This window comes from Brassica napus, unplaced genomic scaffold, assembly GCF_020379485.1.
Source record: "Brassica napus cultivar Da-Ae unplaced genomic scaffold, Da-Ae ScsIHWf_1206;HRSCAF=1726, whole genome shotgun sequence".
NCBI lineage: Eukaryota > Viridiplantae > Streptophyta > Magnoliopsida > Brassicales > Brassicaceae > Brassica > Brassica napus.
The window spans coordinates 41,585-61,622 of NW_026014629.1; the positions used below are offsets into that span (position 1 = coordinate 41,585).

At 37.1% G+C, this 20,038-nt stretch overlaps 4 protein-coding genes and 1 pseudogene across 5 annotated transcripts; 4 read left to right on the forward strand and 1 right to left on the reverse strand.

Annotated features, from left to right (window-relative positions):
- The first annotated feature begins 761 nt into the window (after positions 1-761).
- Positions 762-1,553, forward strand: LOC125596418. Its single transcript, XM_048771567.1, has one exon. The coding sequence runs from the start codon at positions 1,128-1,130 to the stop codon at positions 1,389-1,391; it is 264 nt and encodes an 87-aa protein (XP_048627524.1). The 5' UTR covers positions 762-1,127; the 3' UTR covers positions 1,392-1,553.
- A 3,541-nt stretch (positions 1,554-5,094) lies between these two features.
- On the forward strand, positions 5,095-6,809 carry LOC125596425 (expansin-A5-like). Its single transcript, XM_048771577.1, has 3 exons — positions 5,095-5,353; positions 5,807-6,098; positions 6,373-6,809. Exons 1-3 carry the CDS (start codon positions 5,188-5,190, stop codon positions 6,680-6,682), a joined length of 768 nt encoding a protein of 255 aa, XP_048627534.1. The 5' UTR covers positions 5,095-5,187; the 3' UTR covers positions 6,683-6,809.
- Positions 6,810-7,684: 875 nt separating this feature from the next.
- LOC125596431 lies at positions 7,685-9,031 on the forward strand (annotated as a pseudogene).
- Positions 9,032-15,444: 6,413 nt separating this feature from the next.
- On the reverse strand, positions 15,445-16,369 carry LOC106371121 (probable calcium-binding protein CML45). Its single transcript, XM_013811160.3, has one exon. It carries the CDS (start codon positions 16,181-16,183, stop codon positions 15,623-15,625), a length of 561 nt encoding a protein of 186 aa, XP_013666614.2. The 5' UTR covers positions 16,184-16,369; the 3' UTR covers positions 15,445-15,622.
- Positions 16,370-17,438: 1,069 nt separating this feature from the next.
- LOC106371122 (defective in cullin neddylation protein AAR3) lies at positions 17,439-19,213 on the forward strand. Of its 2 annotated transcripts, XM_013811162.3 has the most exons (9): positions 17,439-17,534; positions 17,738-17,870; positions 17,960-18,011; positions 18,089-18,164; positions 18,234-18,304; positions 18,360-18,456; positions 18,532-18,577; positions 18,654-18,742; positions 18,831-19,213. In XM_013811162.3, exons 1-9 carry the CDS (start codon positions 17,474-17,476, stop codon positions 19,076-19,078), a joined length of 873 nt encoding a protein of 290 aa, XP_013666616.2. In that variant the 5' UTR covers positions 17,439-17,473; the 3' UTR covers positions 19,079-19,213. The 2 variants fall into 2 exon arrangements, with proteins under 2 accessions (XP_013666616.2, XP_048627523.1); XM_048771566.1 differs by lacking the exons at positions 17,960-18,011; positions 18,234-18,304 and having other exon boundaries at positions 17,446-17,534.
- Positions 19,214-20,038: the final 825 nt, after the last annotated feature.

Consider the following 20,038-nt stretch of genomic DNA (forward strand, 5'->3'; position numbering starts at 1 on the left):
TTCGTACTATTCCATTTATATACAATACCTTATGTACCCTAATTCTGAGAGTAGCTCCAAATTGAAAGAAAATAAGCAGGGACGAGAAGACGGTGAAGAGAATCAATGGAAAACAAGGAGAACTTACGGGAGTTTCAAAGATCTGAGAAGAATCGAGTTGGAGAAGTTCGGTAGAAAGGGTGTGCTACTAACCGCCGCTTAAACCCTAACGTAGACCCCTAACTCCGAAAACGAGTGACAATGGAGGACGAAGGAGATGGAAACTCTGTCTATTACATGCAGAGTTGAGGCGTTGGAGTGTTGGAGGAATTAGGTGAACGACGGTGAAAGTTAAAAGAGAAAGATGTGAACGACGGTGAGACACAAGTTACTTTTGTAAAGTTAATAATTAAAATATTTATTTAATTATAGTAGCAGGTTGAGCCGGTGATGTTTCAGAGGTATTAGCGTATTAATATATAATTGTAACAGTGTGTATAGAAATATTAGGTTAAATAGCTAGTATGTGAATTACCGTTTTTTTCATGGTCATTGGGCCCAATTCTCCTAATAATATTAGAGATTCAGTTTGAGATTCTTATTGATAAACACAGAACACTATACTAACTTACCCCATAATTGTTTTCTCCATATATGTATATATTTTTCTTCTTTGAAACACTTCTCCACATATATACATACATATATCAATATTTTCGATCTGTTTCAGTTTCATTGTTCAGAAATTACAAATGCAATCGACCTCAACCGTTGTAACCACAATGAAAATCATATTATTTTGGCTTAAAACCAGACAGAATGACAATCATATTATTTTTTTATTTTAGTAGGTGACAATATATAATTGTACACTATAATATATTGTAGCTGAAGTTTCAACTATCATCGGCAACTAGTTGTTTTATAACACAATAGTAATTAATACAAGAATCTTGGATCTATACACCCACCACTAACTCTTCTATTAATAGTTGACTTTATCTGTCGATGAAAAGGCCTCCAAGCAATCCCCAAAAGACCATGTTTGTCTCCATCATTAACTTATAATTACAAATCACAAAACACAATCAAACCCACATCACAGAATCACAATCAGATTCTTTCCATCTCATCAGAGAAACATAAACATGGTGAGACAAAGAAGGAAGTCAGAGAAAGAAGAAGAGAAGCGAGAACAGGAAGATGGAGAACAAGAAGATCAGAAGGTGCAGCCAAAGCAAAGAAGCGTGAGCAGAAGAAACATGCAATCTCTGGTGATCGGGCTTGTTGGAGGTGCTTTGACTCTCGGGGCATATTCTCAGTCCTATGTTTCTCCGGGCACATCTATCGGCGCTGGTCTTTTTGTCCTCTTCTTTGGCTTGCTTGTTAGCGAAGGTTTTATCTCTCTTTAAGAAATTGTTTCCGTATAAGTAATTTTAAACTATGCTTTTGTTTAATGTATGTTGTTTACATATATACATATCTATATGAGCATCTTGTTTGATTTTGTTTTATTTAAAAACTGTTGGGACTCTTTTCCATTAATGTGATCCAATCCATATTGTTTCTACGGATTTGTCTTCTTTTTTTTTATCTTGTAAGAATGTGTTTGATTTCTATATATATCTTCCAATACACTAAATTGTTACTAAAACATAGTCCCACAAAAATAGTTGAGGCAGATGATGCAATGAATTCGAAACTTGATGATCCATACACACATTTAGATACAAAGGCCTATGTATATACGAAGCAGACCCGTGCTTAGGAATTTTAAAGCCCTAAACAAAACAAAAAAGGTAGATAAATATAAGAAAAGAAAATTAACAAACTCGAGTTGTCCAAAAGTATATATTAATAAACAAGTTTACAAATAAACATTAATTCGTTGAAGTATTAGTAGGGATATAAGTTTAAGAAAACAAAAAAAAAATTAAGAAGACGAAAAATGCATATATCAAATAAATATGCTGTAAGTCATGGTTTCTTTTCCCATTAATAGGCACGGCTCTAAATGATACTCTTCAACACGTTAGGCAAAGTTGACTTTGGCTGAGTACCTGTTAGGACCTGTTAATACAAAGAAAAAAACAAATTTAGATGTAAAAATGCCAATAAGTAAAGTATGGTATATTTTTCATTTTTATGTATGGTATACTTTTTGTGTTCAAAAAAGAGTATGATATACTTATAAAGTTATAATTAACAAAATGTTTGAAATAGCATAGCCTACATGAAGTTTTAGAAAACTATGAATTTGCGAAAAAAAAAAAGTCTCGCTCCTCTCCTCTCTGTTCTCTCTCTACGTATCTTTTACAGGGAAGATGAGTTGAAGCTTGAGACTTTCTTTTGTTTATAGCCAGATCTTGTCTGGTTTTTGACTCCCGATGTCTCGGGCTTTTGACTCTGGGTTGCGACGGTTCCTATAACGTCGTCTTCGCCGGCTCCTTTCTCGTCCCTTCCCGTTCTTCTACGGCGTTGTAGACGAGCTGGATTCCAGAATCTTTCTGGTTCCTTTGTTTTATTTTCTTCTTCTTCCCCTGACCTCTGTTTCTTTGTGGTTTATTGGGTCTCGATTGACTCTCGATCTATGGATTGGATTGTTTGTTCCTTTTCTCGTTAAGAGTTGTCTCATCTTCAAGCTTATTTCAATCTATAAAGATGTCTGGGCTTTGCTAGCAGGTGAATCTGATCCCTCCAGATCGATTGAGACAATCGATTATTACAATTATGAAGCGGTGGTCCTTTCTTTTCAATCGGCTTGAGATATCTTTGCAACGGGTCTCCGGCGAAGTTCTCTTTGAAGCCTTGTGGTGACTGGTGAGCCATGTTTGGCCACCCTTTGAGCTGATCTGTTACTATTGCTGTTGCCGGTTACTCTTCGTCCTCCTTCCTGTTCCGGTTTGTTTCCGGTGGAAGTCCGATTTGAGATTCCGGCGACGGTTACCGGTCGTTGAAGTAAGGTGATGATTCCTCTTCTGGACACGTGTTCCATCTTCGCTTTAGGTTCAACACGTGTGGAAGAATCGATCACGTTTTCCTTTGGACCTGTTTTGTTTTCCTCTATGGGCTTCGGTCCGTAGTTGTATTGTTCAGTTTGGCCTGTTTTGTTGGCCTTTTTCTTTATTGTAATGTTTGGATCTTATCCCGTTTGGGCTTGATCCATTTAATAAATTACAGTTGACAAAAAAAAAAAAAGCATAGCCTACACATTAAATCTAAAAGTCGTCGACAAAAAAAAAATCTAGAAGGCGAAAGTAACAACACTAGACGTCAAAAAACACCACGCGTAAAATAAAAACACTACAAGTAAAATAAAAACACTACAAGTCAAACAATCCGGCTTACCATTCAATTTGTATGGAATGTAGAAGCCGTGTATCATTTTGCGTATTCGTTATTGCCTTATTGGGCCACTAAGTTGTGAATTTATTGTTTTCATTTGAAACCACGTTGCTTTAGACTTTCACCACACCCTTTTCTTTCTGAATATACTAATATCCCCATACATATATTATCATATGTCCATATAGTCTCATTTCTCTCATGGCATAAGGACTTTGGACACATCACTTTCATAAGCTAAGCTGTATTTGAACTACAAACCATGATTGACGCCACTATAGACGTTATACACTTTTAATTGACAAAATAGACGACTATTCACATGCTTCAGGTATTACTCTCATTTTGGTAGATGATCTACTCCGATTAGAAAAGGGGATTAACTAATTTAATTTTAGGGATACACAACGATCTTAGAAGCTGTACACTAAACTGAACCATTTTTGTCACCGACATAATTAGTTGAAATAGCGTCATGTCAAAGTCAATATATTTAAACCACCATGCTTCATCCATGTGAGAACGGGTACTAGTGTTCGACCAAATTTGAGTATGGATTAAGACTTCATTCGCATACTGGTGAAACGTACAAAAATATCTGCACGTCGTATATTACATGCATTATTTACATCAGTTCACCTAACAAAAAACGGAAAACAGAAGCTGTAAAAAAAATTCACAAGTTTTAGCAACAGATTTATAATGCTATATGCTTTCAATTCATAACATTTCTATTGCTGATAGCATATGATTCTATAACAAACTTTCAATATTTCATACGAAAACTTGTAATACTAAAATATTTATATTCATATATACATATGACATGTGGTTCGTTTTCATTCAGTCCATGTCGATACGGTTGTTTCTTCCAGCACAACTTTCCTTTTTTTAACAAATCGTTTACATGTATTTTTCATTTTTAAAAGAAAAATAGAGCATTAACAACGTATCTCTTGACCATCTCCTATCATTGTCAATATGTTTATGACATAATAACCGGTACAATTTCTTATTAAAGCAAACTCATTCGGTCTATCGCACATGGATACTTCGCGGCATATTTTGTTTACCAACATATATACATACTTGAAGTTGTTCAAGTGCTCGATATAGATTAAAAAAAAGATATGATATTTTGTAAGATAACAAATTTAAACTTGAAAGTATTTAACAAAAAAACAACTTGAAAGTAACAAAGTTTCTTATGCAAGCGTCAAACTGAAACAATAGTAGATTCCAGTGCAAAGTGGACTAAAAATAAATTGCACTGTTAAATTCTCAGGAATTATTTGTTGAGCTCTATATTGCATGTCTCGAACAATCAAACCCGCATAAATTTATTAGTTGTAAACTATTGTCCAAATCGTGTCTCCGTATGATGACACTTTCTGACATTTTAAATCATCAATACTTCTATACTTTAAAGGAAGGAAAAAAAAACTGGTAATGTTACAGTATCACAATCATATGTACTAATTTTGAGTGATAGACTCCAACTCATTTTGACAAATTTTCTTTGACCTCTTATGTGACATTCACCTCTCTTTTATCTCTTACGCGGTTCAATATCCTTTTTATGATTTTTATTTAACTTTTTTTTAACTTTATACAAACTAAACACTTAAAATGAAATAAATTTAATTAACAGATTATAGTGAAGACCAAGAAGCAGTGTGAGTGGGCATGGACCCGGGTTAATTCATTACAGCTAAAACTTTGTCCGAATCCTTCTTCCTATTTATACAAACTTCGTTCTTCCTCAATTTCATCACACCAAACTTCCACATTAAAATAACATACACATTGCTAATCTTCGTTCCTTTTTTCTCCCTCTGTATGTTGTAATTGATTTGCCTCATCATGGGAGCTTTAGTAATCTCGTCCCTCCTGCTACATGTCCTAGCGTATTCCATTTGCGTTCAAGGCTTCTACCGTCGTGGCGGCCATCATCCCGGCGGCCACGGAGGACGTTGGATCAACGCTCATGCCACTTTCTATGGCGGCGGTGATGCTTCCGGCACTATGGGTACCTTAATGTTCTCTATAATGTCTCATTTTCGCTTGTATCATTCTATTTAAGTGACAAAAGGGTAATTAATTCATTTCACTCCTGAGCTTAATCTCATGTTATCAGAGCTAGTTAGTCGCCTCGTTACACATGCAACCGATTTCAACGAGTAAAATATATTATACAGTCAGCGATTGAAGAAATTGACTCTTTGACGTTATAAGCTTATAAAATTTATTTTCTTATGTTTGAATTTGTTTTCTTTAAACTAAATTTTATTTTTCTTATGTTTGAATTTGTCTTTAGACTAATTTTTCTTAACACAAAACATTACAGTTTTTTTTATAAGAACTTTTACAAAACATAAACGCGAACTCCGGACGCAAAGAAAATAAAAACCTTACAAAAAATTGTCAGCCTAGTGTTTGGTGATGGGTTATAACCATTTGTGTAATTAATGAACAAAATTAGGTGGAGCATGTGGGTACGGGAATCTTTATGGCCAAGGTTACGGAATAGAGACGGCAGCGCTGAGCACGGCGTTATTCGACAATGGACTTAGCTGTGGTGCCTGTTTCGAGCTGAAGTGTGTCAACGATCCTAAATGGTGCATACAAGGCCGGTCCATTGTCGTCACTGCCACTAACTTTTGTCCTCCTGGTGGCGCCTGCGATCCTCCCAACCACCATTTCGATCTTTCTCAACCCATCTACGAGCATATCGCTCTTTACAAGTCCGGTATCATTCCGGTTATGTACAGAAGGTACTAATTTATTCATGAAATTGCATAGTAAAAAAATTGCATAATAGTAGTACTGAACTATATGAGTAGTTTTTTCAAATATAAAACACATTTAAAAGACAAACACAAGAGACACGTATCAGTGTGATTCATTTGTTACCACACAACTAAATCGAATTTAGACCTATAAATACGCATTTACTACTTCTGGACCAGTTGATAAATGTAGAAGAAATTGGTATTAAGTTATTAATAGACCTAACTTGTGGTGCCTCTATAATAATTATTTTTATAGGGTTCGGTGCAGAAGAAGAGGCGGGATAAGGTTCACGATCAACGGCCACTCATACTTTAACTTGGTGCTGGTCACAAACGTAGGTGGAGCCGGGGACGTACACTCAGTGTTGATGAGAGGGTCACGTTCAAGATGGCAATTAATGTCAAGAAACTGGGGGCAAAACTGGCAAAGCAACTCTTATCTCAATGGTCAAAGTCTGTCGTTTGTTGTGACCACAAGTGATCGCCGAAGTGTTGTATCGTACAATGTTGCTCCTCCTAGTTGGTCCTTTGGCCAGACCTACATCGGAGGGCAGTTTCGGTATTAACTAGTACACTAATTAAGTGATTTATATTGTAGACCGGTTTGGTTTGCTTCGGGTGTTTGTTGTAATTTCCGGTTCCAAGTTGGTGACTTTTTTGGGTAACCAATTGAAATTTGGACTGATAGTGATATATAGCCAACTGTGTGTGAACGAGTGAAAGAAATGTATAATTCTCATTTTATATAAAATGGAAAGTGATATTGTTATCAAAATAAAATAAAAATGAAATTTACCAGGATTGACTCTACGAAAATGGTTCACCATGTTTTATATGAATCTTGGACGGTTCAGAATCATTTGGCATTCTGCTTCTATATTAGAGCTCGCGGTTCTCTAATTGCTTATTCGGAATAGGTTTTAAACTTATAATATTATAGGATTCATGTACATATTTTCTCTGAAATTTTGTGGATTAGTTTACAATTAACCACCAAACATAAAGCAAAATTAATATGTTTGATGGGAAGCTTGGCGTAGTGGGGGACTTATTCAAACCTTGAAGGATAGTGTTATGATTTCTTTTTCTTGTTCTGTTATTCCTTGAATAATGCTTACAAGTTGCATATGCATAATGAATTACATACACATAAACTTCATGTATGAGTTACATCTGAAAATGGTTATGCATATTTTTGGTCTTATACACCTACATTTATACTTCTATAAGGAAATGGTATATTTTAGAAAATGGTAAAGCGTGGGGAGAAGAATAAAAGGTGACAAAATATTCAAACCAGTTTTTTTTTGAAAAAGACGATGTCAGAGAGAACTGAAACTGTTCTTAACAGAGCAACCATGAAAGATGTATGCGTGGGGCTTCTTTCTATTTCCATTTATACTCTCTTTCCCCACACCTGCTCTTCTCTCTCCTCAGGTTTCCATTTTTGGCAACCAAAAAGATTGCATATGATAACATAGCCATCACCAGATCCAAACATCACATGCTTTATCTCTATGTATATATGAGACATGGTTATAGAAGAGAGAGACCAAGAGAAGAGCTAGATGGATGTTTCTTGTTTCCATGAATACCCTTTTGATCTTCATTGCAGAGAAGCATTTAATGGCTTTGGAGAAAACAATGCAGTGGAGCTCTCTAATAAAAGAAGCATGCTGAAGGAGAGTGATGAATTCAAGAAGAAGAAGAAGAAGCAGAGAGGTTCTTCTAGGTTTTGTAGTAGAGGACACTGGAGAATCTCTGAGGACTCTCAGCTCATGGAGCTTGTTGCCCTTTACGGTCCTCAAAACTGGAACCACATTGCAGAGAAGATGCAAGGAAGAAGAACAGGTAAAAAAACAAAAAATATTTTCCTCTGCTTTTTCCGGAGAAAGTGAACTCTTATTGTGTTTTTGAAGGCAAGAGTTGCAGATTGAGGTGGTTTAACCAGCTAGACCCAAGGATCAACAAAAGAGAATTCAGTGTTGAGGAAGAAGAGAGGCTACTTGCAGCTCACAGAGCATTTGGCAACAAATGGGCTATGATTGCTAAGCTTTTCAATGGAAGAACAGACAATGCATTGAAGAATCACTGGCATGTCCTCATGGCAAGAAAGTTGAGGCAGCAATCAACTTCATACCCCAGGAGATTCAATGAGTCTGCTTCAGATCACAAAACCTTCACTCTTCCTCCTGGTTTGTGTCTTCTTCTTACTCTATCTAGTATACAATGTTTATGCTGATGATTTTGAATATGGTAGATGATGGTGGAGATATGAATTTGGAAAAGAAGAGCTGGAAAACGCTAAAAGAAGAGTATACAACTAACCTGAAAGCTCAGTATCTGCAAGAAGAGTATTGTTCTTTGCGCATGCCAATGCAGGGCCCACATCATCACTGCTCAACCTTCCCTGCAGATTCCTTGGCACTGACACTGCATGTCTCCATTCAGGAACCATCACTGTCGTCATCATCATCTGCAGAACATACAGTGGTGGCCAGATATTTTGAGACCACCAAACCTCCAGCTTTTATAGATTTTCTTGGGGTCGGCCACCACCAAAGCCCCAAGATTTAGTGAGAGAAAGAAAAGACTAGGAGCTAACTAAGAACTTGATTACTCATGTCATTATTACCAGAGTCCTTGTCTTTTGTAAGCAAGTAACCATCATCACCATGTTCTATTTATTGAATTTCTTAACCAAATTTTGAATAACATATTGCAAAACGAAACACTCAGCACATAATTGAATTCTAAGAATGGAAAGACAAAGGTAAAGAATTAAGGACCAAATGTGTAAAACTTAACTAGCATGAGAAACACACACACTCATGCATTCTGAGTGGAAGGAGAATAACTAACTAAAACCACACTTTCACACACTGTTCTCAAGTAGCTGGAAACTCTTAACACCATACAATTTTCTTGCGAAATCTAGCTTGATTAACTTCGGATTAGAGCTGGATCAAGATCGATTAGATGTGAATAGATTGGCGATACGATGCGATGAACTTGAAAACAGAAAGCGTAAAAGAAGACGAGAGTTTGTTATCCAGTTCGAGCGCAAACCGCGACTCTACGTCTGGCCGAGGTTTCTTCCTCGGAATCCACTAAGAGTATGAGATAGTGAGATACAAACAACGCCGCCGTCTCTCACCGGAAAACAACCCCCCGAGAACTTTCACTCACCGGAAACTCTCTGTATTTTCTCTCTCTCACCAGTGACTCACGTAAAACCCCTCTCACAATGAAATCACACTCTATAACCACCCAGAGCTCACCAATCCCTCTTGATAAAGTGATTAACTGCCACGTCAGATCAACTCGACCCTGAGTTGACTCACCCGTAACAACCTTCTAACGGCCTAAACAGCCTGTTACAACAAGACGCAAGAGACGACGACGTTTTACACTAACTCATTAACTTTGAACCGGAATCCCAAACCGGGTCCTCAAGCTTTGATTCAAATCAATAACCCTCCCGGTTAACTTGACTGAATCCAACGGCTATATCAACCAACTTCATCCGACAAACTCCACCTTGGTTGTTATAGACCGTTGTCCTCTTAGTGACCTTCCGAGACCTCGATTTCATCCTCTGACCTACTCATCAGAGACCCCAAGCAGCTTCAGTAGCTTCTTGAGTCTCGCAACCGGCAGAGTCTTTGTGAAGATATCAGCAGGATTCACATTCGTATGAACTTTAGAAACCTTCAGATCACCCTCTTCAACTTGTTCCCTTATGAAACTGAGCTTCCCTGCCATGTGCTTTGTACGCTCGTGATGCACATTATTCTTAGCCAAAGCTAGTGCACTCTGAGAGTCACAAAATACTTCAACCTTCTCCTGTTCATAACCGAACTCTTGGCCTAAACCCTTTAGCCAAATCGCTTCCTTTGCTGCTTCAGTCATCGAGATATACTCAGCTTCAGTAGTAGACAACGCCACCACTTTCTGCAGGTTTGATTTCCAGCTAATCATACAATCTCCAGCTAGAAATGAATATCCTGTAATCGATCTTCTCCGATCCAAGTCTGCAGCATAATCAGAGTCACAAAACCCCATGATCTTGAACTCTGAACTCTTCTTAAACATCAAATGCATTCCGAGAGATCCTCTGACATATCTCAACACCCACTTCACAGCCTCCCAGTGTTCCCTGATAGGATCACTCATGAAACGACTCACAAGACCCACAGGATACGCCAAATCCGGTCTTGTACCAATCATTCCATACATCAAGCTACCAATTGCATTACAGTAAGGGACTGATCTCATATACTCAGAGTCTGTAAGCAATTCATCCTTAGTTGCGGTAGCTAGCTTGAAATGAACTCCCATTGGTGTGTTCACCGGTTTAGCATTTTCCATGTTGTAAGTCTTCAACACTTTCTCAAGATAACCCCTCTGAGACAGAGTTAAAACTCCATTCTTTCTATCACGAACAATGTCAATCCCCAAAATTCTTCTCGCAGCTCCAAGATCTTTCATCTCAAACCGAGTACTCAACTGCTGCTTTAGATCTTTGATTAACTTCATATTCTTGCACGCCACCAACATATCATCTACATAGAGTAGGAGATATATGTACACTTCTTGTGTGAGCTTGACATACACACATTGATCGTAATCACTCCTCTTGAAACCAAGCTCCAACATAAATGAATTGAACTTTTGATTCCATTGACGAGGACTCTGCTTCAAACCATACAAAGACTTTTTGAGCAGACAAACCCAATCTTCTTTACCCTTCACTTCATAACCTTCTGGTTGTTCCATGAAGATTTCTTCATCAAGATCACCATGAAGAAATGCGGTTTTAACATCTAACTGTTCAAGCTCCATGTCCTCATTCACCACTATAGCCATGAGAAACCGAATAGAGACATGCTTTACTACAGGAGAGAAAATCTCGTTATAGTCTATACCTTCCTTTTGAGCATATCCCTTTGCTACTACTCTTCCTTTGAATCTTGGTTCCTCAACTCCTGGAATCCCTGGTTTCCTTTTATAAATCCATCTGCAACCAATGATCTTCCTTCCCTGTGGTCTCTCCACCACATCCCATGTCTCGTTTTTATCAAGAGACATAATCTCCTCATCAGAAGCTAACTTCCACATTTTACTATGCGGATCATTCATAGCTTCTGCATAGTCTTTGGGTTCAGGAGGATCTCCATCTTCTGCTGCAAGCAACGCCAGATGCACATAATCATCAAGCTTCTTAGGAGGCTTAGGATTTCTTCTTCCTCTGTCTCTAGCCAACAGATAATTCTCAAGTTCTGTATCTTCATCCTGAGCTTCTTCTTCTTCAGGCGTAGCTTCAGCTTCCTCAGTGATGCCATTTGTGTTATCATCTGTTGATAACTCTCCACCTGAACCAACATTCCCCAATTCAATATCAAGAAACATCGTACTCCTTTCTCGCATATCATCCTTCTTATCCAACAGATCCTTGTAGCACTCAGTCTCTTTGAAAAACACGTTTCTGCTGATGACACTCTTCCTATCATCAAGAGACCAGACCTTGTAACCCTTGACACCAGAAGGATAACCAATGAAGACCCCTTTCTTTGCTCTCGGCTGTAGCTTTCCTTCATCTGTATGAAAGTAACACACACAGCCAAACTTCTTCAAATGACTGTACTTTGGAGCTGTTTTAGCCCAGACTTCTTCAGGTATCCTTCCTTCAATTGCACTTGAAGGGGTTCTGTTGATAAGATACACTACTGTGTTCACTGCCTCAGCCCAAAACACCTTTGGCAGACCTGATTCACTCAATACACTCCTGACACGCTCAAGAATGGTTCTGTTCATACGCTCCACCACACCGTTTTGTTGTGGAGTGTACGGTATTGTCTTATGTCTAGCAATGCCATTATCTGAACAGAACTTATCAAACTCCTGATTACAGAACTCCAAACCATTATCCGTCCTTAGCTTCTTGACTTTAAGACCAGATTGATTCTCAACAAGACGCTTCCATTCCACAAATCTCTCATATGCCTGATCTTTACTCTTAAGGAAGTAGACCCAAACCTTCCTGGAACAATCATCCACCAAGCTTAGAAAGTAATGACACTTTCCCAGAGATGCAGGGACATTAGGTGATCCCCAGAGATCACAGTGAACATACTCAAGACAAAGAGAGCTCGTGTGTTGGCCAGTTTCATAACTAGATCGATGAGACTTTCCAAAGATGCAACTTTCACAGAAACCCAAAGTTGACACACGTTTGCCATCCAGATAACCTTTCTTGACCATCATATCCAGTCCTTTCTGACTTACATGACCCAAACGACTATGCCATAACCCTGTATCATCTTCTGCCTTAGCTGCATTTGCTTCTCCCACACAACTCTTTCCTTGTAGAAAATACAGTTTGTTATGCCTCTTCGCCTTTAACACACTTCTGTTCTCCTTTATAACTTCCAAATAACCACTTTCTGATTTGAAAGTACATCCCAGCTCTTCAAATGTTCCAAGAGATAACAAATTTCGAGAGAACTGAGGGATGTATCTCACATTCTTTATTAGAACTTGTCTTCCATCTGTTGTTCGAACTCTGATAGTTCCAATACCTTCAACAGTTGAAACAGATTCATTTGCCATTCTAACTGAACCAGAGGAGCTTTCTTTCAAATCCACAAACCAATCCTTTCTTGGAGTCATATGAAACGAGCAGCCTGTGTCCAAGATCCAGACTTCCTTGAAGTCAATACCTTCTGAAAAATTGGCTTCAGAGACCATGAGAGACTCCACGTATTCTACTCCTGTAACCGCAGATGACTCTCCCTTGTCTTTGAAGCTATCTCGGTTATCTTGGTTACCTTTCTTAGGACAGTTTCGCTTAAAGTGTCCTTCACCTCCGCAAATCCAACACGTAAGAACATTCCCCTTTCCAGATTTCTTCTGTACTGGCTTGTTCTTCTGCTTGTTTTGATATGCAGGCTTATGATTACCTTTCCCTTTGGAACCAGCATTGTTTGAGTACAGCACCTCTCCCTGAGCCTTGCTAACCTTCCCACTTAATCCAAGTTCCAACTGCTTTGAGTGTAGGGAGTTCATGACCTCATCGAGGGTAACAGTCTCCTTTCCATATCTCAATGTATCTCTCAGTTGCTCAAACTGCTTTGGTAGTGACATCAGCAAGAGAATCGCTTGATCCTCATCTGATATCTCCACATCAACATTTGCCAGATCAGTGATGATCCTCAAGAACTCATCAATGTTGTTCTCAACTGACAAAGACTCATTCATCCTATAACCATAGAGCCTTTGCTTCAGATACATTCTATTAGGCAGAGATCGTGACATGTATTGAGAGTCTAAGATACTAAGCATTCCCACTGCAGTCTTCTCTTTAATAATCTTTCTTAGTATCTTATCTGTCACATACATGATGATAGTACTTCGTACCTTCCGCTGCTTCTCAGCCAGCGTTGGATCTGCAGCCTTTGAAGAATCTGAATCAGATGCTTCGCTCTTTCCCTTAGTATCCGCCATCAACGCTTCTCGACTCTTTACTTCATTCTCCTGATTCGTCAAAGCATCCATCAACCCTAGCAAATCCAGATTCGCTAGTAACCTCTCCTTCCACATGTTATAGTCGATGACTCCATCGAACTTATCCATCTGAATCTTTGCCGAAGCCATCGCGATCAATCTCAACAAACACCACCAGATAACCTGGCTCTGATACCACTTCTTGCGAAATCTAGCTTGATTAACTTCGGATTAGAGCTGGATCAAGATCGATTAGATGTGAATAGATTGGCGATACGATGCGATGAACTTGAAAACAGAAAGCGTAAAAGAAGACGAGAGTTTGTTATCCAGTTCGAGCGCAAACCGCGACTCTACGTCTGGCCGAGGTTTCTTCCTCGGAATCCACTAAGAGTATGAGAAAGTGAGATACAAACAACGCCGCCGTCTCTCACCGGAAAACAACCCCCCGAGAACTTTCACTCACCGGAAACTCTCTGTGTTTTCTCTCTCTCACCAGTGACTCACGTAAAACCCCTCTCACAATGAAATCACACTCTATAACCACCCAGAGCTCACCAATCCCTCTTGATAAAGTGATTAACTGCCACGTCAGATCAACTCGACCCTGAGTTGACTCACCCGTAACAACCTTCTAACGGCCTAAACAGCCTGTTACAACAAGACGCAAGAGACGACGACGTTTTACACTAACTCATTAACTTTGAACCGGAATCCCAAACCGGGTCCTCAAGCTTTGATTCAAATCAATAACCCTCCCGGTTAACTTGACTGAATCCAACGGCTATATCAACCAACTTCATCCGACAAATTTCGATCATCTGGGTGTATCAAATCTTGATTACTGATCTTGGTCAATGCTTATGAGGATTCTTTTGTTATACCCAAAGACAGAATTTTTATCGCAACCCATTGTTCGCTTTCTCCCGGCGGTAAGTCAGAACAAGTCGCCGCCTTGCCTTTGTTACTGGAGCGTAGCGTTAACAGGAGAGAGAAGAGATTCAATCTACGTCCGCGCAAGGTGTTCGTTTGAATGCCGCAGAGTAAGTAGCTTTGCCGCTTCGGTTCAATTTCGGTTAATTCGGTTCGTTCACTATTCCACCGAATGAATTGCACTGAAAAAAATTCAGACCGGTTCGTTTTAATTTTCCATGGTTTCAAACTTTTTCAATTTATAAAAATGTACCAAGATAGCTTCTTTTTTTTCGGTTAGATATCAATTTTCTAAAAAAAATGAATATTTTCAGTTAAAATTCGATTACTTCGATTACAACCTGTTATTTTTGATTAGTTTGGTTGATTCATTTCAGATAATATTGGTTAGTCGGTTGTTTTATTTTTTTTTAAAGATTTTAAACTAAACTAACCAAGAATCAAACTGAACCGAATCAAACCGAAATATTCAAAGCTTTTCAAACTAAACCAAATTCAAAAACTGAAAATTTTGGTTTTGGTTCAACTAGTCCGGTTCAATCCAAATCTGAAGGCCAACCTACCGCATTGGGATGTGATTGTTTGATGTATTATCTTCTGTTATGATTTTGTGGAGGTGATTGGTAGTTGATGTAGGTGTTGTCCATAGCTTTATTTATTTTACAGCACCTCAGAGCAATCAAGCTTAAAATTCTTTTTTGAAACCATAGTTCTTGAAATAACTTATATCTGTATAAGTGTTCTGCAGAGCCAAATATCTAAAGCAATTTTTTGGTATTTTTCATAAAATTCTACGACAATAAAATCTAAAGCCACATCAAAAAATCTACAGATTTTTTACTACATAAAATTTTTTAAAATTTACACCCATTACCAATCGGACCATATGTTGGAAGCTCTGAAATTACTAAAAGGTCCCTACGATATCATGAAAGTTTGAATAATATTTGACATACGATGAGAGTTTTAGCATAAAAATTCATCCGAGGAAGTTAAAGAAAAACATAAGAACTAAAAAGCAAAGATATTTTTAAGGGAACAAAAGAATAGATTAATCATATGACTTATCATAAGCTATTATTCTCCATGAATTTCACAAATCCGTTAAAATCGATCCTTCCATCTTTGTTTTCATGTACTGATCTGAGCATAGCCGAGCAATTCCCTAGGAAATATCCTTCTTTAAATCCTAAGTTAGTCAAAACTCTCTGCAACTCTGTAGCGTCGATGAAGCCGTCTCTGTTTTCATCGAACACATCAAAAGCTTGCTTCACTTCCTCCAAGCTCGCTTCGTTACTTTCGAACAAACTTGAAATCTCCTTGGAACTGTAGCGTTCTTGAAGCTTGTCACTTTCTTGGTCGGGAGAAAGTCCTAAGGTTCTCATAACCATTTCTATATCTGCTCTACAGAGATCATCATATTCTTCTTCTTCTTCTATGCCTTGTTTGGTCAAACTCTCGTGTTTGTGTGAAACACGTTGTTGGTGTTGAAGAAGAGGAAATAATCTGAATAAAAAGATGCGAGTAGTAGAAACCCATCTGCCAAATTTGATCAGGAACAGGTTGAAGAGAGCAAGGAAAGTGAGAGAAGAAGATCGTTTGTATTCAGACAAGAAACTCTTCTCCATGGTTTGTATATCAATTAATGAAATGAAAAGAATCTCAAAGAAGCGTCTTAGAGGAGATCTTGGAGCTATAGCAATTTATGTGTATGCTATGGATGGATGAATGAAACATATATTATATATACATGATAAGGTTTTCTAAAGAGGCAGAAGAGAGGAAGGTGGTGGTGCATGTAGAGACAAAAGACAAAGTCCGTGTTTTGAAGAGAAATTTTAAAAGAGGAAGTTTTTTCAATATCTTTAAAGAAAATGTAAAAAAAAAATGAGTTTTCTTGGTCTTATTTGGAGGGAAGTTTGGTGGGCTAGTGCGTGTATCATTTTCTTCTTTTTTTATTACTAGAGAAAAATGAAACATGCATGGACAATGGACATGTAAGACAAGACTCTTTTGAGAAATGTTTGACTATACTAACCCCATTCATGGTCAATGTCTCCCTTCCACTTCCACGCTTGAGTGTATCTCGAAGATATTCATACTGACTAGGTAGAGAATTGAGAATTCAATAGATATACACGACCTGGTCTTCTTCTATGGTATTTACTTTAATCAAGGCCTGCCATATATAAAGCCAATTTGAGAAATACATCAAGATTTTCATCCATCTCTTGAAACAATGTAAATGCTATTAAAAAAATAAAAATAAAATTATATATATATATATACATTATGTTTGGTAATGGCGTGTTTGATATTTTCTTTTATAAGAAAAGCAGTCAACATTATTGAGTAGGTTCCTTAATAACCTTTTGTGCTACTTTCACTAAACTTTTTATATCAAAATGTTCGTCACCATATGATCCTCCTTGGTCTAAAAGATTAGGTTTAGACTCGGTTTCTCATATCTCATAACCTTGTAAAAAAGAATTGTAGCTTCTCCAAATTCTAACTCTGATTACAGTGACCAAGATTCTATTCTTATTTACTTCTGGTTTTATTTTAACGTCTAGTTATTACAATTTATAAGAGATATTGCAAGATGTTGAGATTTTTTGTAACTTTTTTCTTTCTACATAATATGTGAGGTTTGAACAAAAACCTCATTACGTAGAATCATTATAATAACTCTAAGTCAAACTGTTGATTCAACTTTTAATAGGTCTTTGAGTTTATGTTCAGTTAGACTCTTAATGGGCCGTGAGTTTGGGTTCGATTAGACTTTCAGTGGGCTTTTTGGCGATAAATTAGCTATTTAAATTTTGTTCTGGTTTCGTCTTTTAGTAATTTAAACTTTTTGCTGCTTGTGTGGGATTTGGCTTTCGAGTTTTCGATCGCCCTGGAGCTCGAGAGAATCCATGGATTCTTCGCCTGTGTCTGGTCGCCTCGATATATTCGAAATATACCGCAGTTTCTGTGGTAAAGTTCCTTACTTTCCTCTTCTTTTTGATCTTTGTCCTTGATGAATTTGAGCTCTTTAGATTTGAAAAGATTGCTTTTTTTTTTTCAATATGAAGTTTCTTGCTTTGCTTGCTTATTGTAAAGCTGAAATTGGCGTAAAGTTTATAGCTTTACCTCATGGGTAAGTCTGGAATTTTGAAATATGAAGTTCCTTTTTGCAGAGATTAGATCAAGTCAAGGTCTGTGTAATAATATCTATAAGCCTCCCTACGAGGCATCATCACCAAGAGCTAACTATCTTAAAGAAGCATTGACTCAGCTCTTAACCCTTGTCGAGAACAAGTTTCAAGCAAGGTGATTTGGCTTATACTATGTACTACTTTGTCTTGTCCTGCTTATCCGTTTGCTTATTTCACTGCCTTGCATTGCATCCTATTGGTTAGAAACTCCATCTTTGATGAGTTGTTCAAGTTGATGTCACGCCTAGACTTAATGGCAAGTTTATGATTCCTTTAACTTTTATTCTTGATCAGCTGATCTGTGATCTAACCTTTGATATGTTCTCTTTGTAGGTGGACTTCTCGGAGTTTAGACGCTTTTATGATTTTGTTTTCTTCATGTGCCGTGAGAATGGGCAGAAGAGTATTAGTAAGAGCCTCTTTGTTTCTCTTCAATCATTTATTTGGTACTGAAACTCACTTTTTGAGTATTGTGAAGCTGTAGGCAGAGCTATTACCGCATGGAAACTGGTTTTGGTTGGGAGATTTAGGTTACTTAACCACTTGTGTGTTTGTCTGTCTTACGAGAAGAAGATGATGATGTTTTTTTTTTTAATCTTTGTAGAAAAACCAACGGCACAATATTACAGAAGATACTTGGCAACAAGTCTTGGTGTTTAGTCGTTGTGTACATGAGAATCTTGAAGGATATGACTCCCAAGGTACTGAACAAGTGTATTTGTATTTGTATCTGTATGTGTTTTTGTTCTCATCTTATTGCGTTGTGTTTCACGTAGGTGCTTCGCCTGTCCTCATCGATGAGTTTGTTGAGCAGATGTACAGGTTTGGAACAAAAGAAAAAGAAAAAGCTAACACGGTAAACAATAGATAGACCAATCCTTTTGTTATCGATTTACAGCATTCTAGGACCGAGAAAGAACACTAGCTTGTCATGTAACTGTGGTGACAGAGAATCTGAATCATGTCTTTATGAAGATCCTCTTTCAGGTATGTTTTGGATTTTTACAATCTGAGAGGTTTTGAGATTTTTAGGCATAGTTTTATTACCTTATTCTTCTTCTGTTGTTGTTGTTAGATGAGCATCACAAGGATTTTCGCCGCTGCAACACGGGTTTAAGAAGTGTTCCAGGCTTAAAGAGAAAAACATCTAAAGACTACGATGAAGAAGAAGTATCAGAAAATGAATACGCTTTTTCTTCTCCAAACATGAAACGGATAAGATCCGAAGACAGTCCAGGATGTTCATCCAAGACTCATTGTGCGATTGAGAGAAGTCTATCACAAGGGTTTGCGAGTCTTTTATCGACTGGAGATGAGTCTTGAAACACAAAGACACCATCCCGCATAAGCACAGGTTATATACAAAACAAAAGAGGTCCCAAGTTGACGTTTAGTTCTTATTTGTTGTAAGCTTATATGACATTTGCTTACCCAATCGATTAAAAAATTGATTTTATTTTTGTTTGGTTGCAAATTTAGTTGATTTGAAATGCTACTAATCAGATGAATTTTATTGTGCAATCAAGTCATATCTTAATAGATAAGATTCGTGATCTAATATTATGAATTAATGGCATGTTCAACCCTTATAATTAATTAAGGAATTAAGGAAGAGAACATGCAACAGAGTTCATTTTCTTTGCCAGAGAGCATAATCTATATACTTCCTCTGTCCTTAGATAAATATTTCTTTTTAAAACAAATTGTTTCAAAAAAAAGTTGGGTATTTTTATTAGTTAATAATGATAAATTATAAACTAAAAATAATAATTATATTTTTAAAATATTATTATTCTAAAATTATGAAAATTGACAAACACACAAATAATATATTTCTTATCAAAATTTAATATATTTTCTTAATATGTATAAAAATATATAAAATACCTTTTTTAGAAATACAAGGAGTATAATATAAACCGTTGAAACCAAAGCTACTCTCTATGTTTCATGTTATAGGTAGTTTTAGGGGAAAAAGGTTTGTTTCAATATATAGGTAGTTTTCATATTTCAATGCATTTTTGTACTTATTGAATATTTTGTGACCAATAATTAATACATACTTTGTATGATTGGTTGCACTTATACATAAATGATACTTTTTGAAAAGTAACAAATTTCTTGATATTGATATTTTTAACTTAAACTACTTGCATTTTGAAACAGAGGGAGCAGTAATCATTTAAGCAAAATCAAAATAATCACATAAAATTTTATGCAGATCTTTACTTACTCAAATAATTTTTTTTTTTGTAAATACTTGCAGTATTACACTTAACTTAT

Excerpts from the sequence above, each read along its gene's own strand:
- LOC106371121 (XM_013811160.3), bottom strand. The coding sequence starts at position 16,183 with ATGGAGAAGAGTTTCTTGTCTGAATACAAACGATCTTCTTCTCTCACT.
- LOC125596418 (XM_048771567.1), top strand. The coding sequence starts at position 1,128 with ATGGTGAGACAAAGAAGGAAGTCAGAGAAAGAAGAAGAGAAGCGAGAA.
- LOC106371122 (XM_013811162.3), top strand. The coding sequence starts at position 17,474 with ATGGATTCTTCGCCTGTGTCTGGTCGCCTCGATATATTCGAAATATAC. Across the intron at positions 17,871-17,959 it reads GAGAACAAGTTTCAAGCAAG|AAACTCCATCTTTGATGAGT; the intron begins GTGATTTGGCTT and ends CCTATTGGTTAG. Across the intron at positions 18,305-18,359 it reads GGTTACTTAACCACTTGTGT|AAAAACCAACGGCACAATAT; the intron begins GTTTGTCTGTCT and ends TAATCTTTGTAG.
- LOC125596425 (XM_048771577.1), top strand. The coding sequence starts at position 5,188 with ATGGGAGCTTTAGTAATCTCGTCCCTCCTGCTACATGTCCTAGCGTAT. Across the intron at positions 5,354-5,806 it reads TGATGCTTCCGGCACTATGG|GTGGAGCATGTGGGTACGGG; the intron begins GTACCTTAATGT and ends GAACAAAATTAG. Across the intron at positions 6,099-6,372 it reads ATTCCGGTTATGTACAGAAG|GGTTCGGTGCAGAAGAAGAG; the intron begins GTACTAATTTAT and ends TTATTTTTATAG.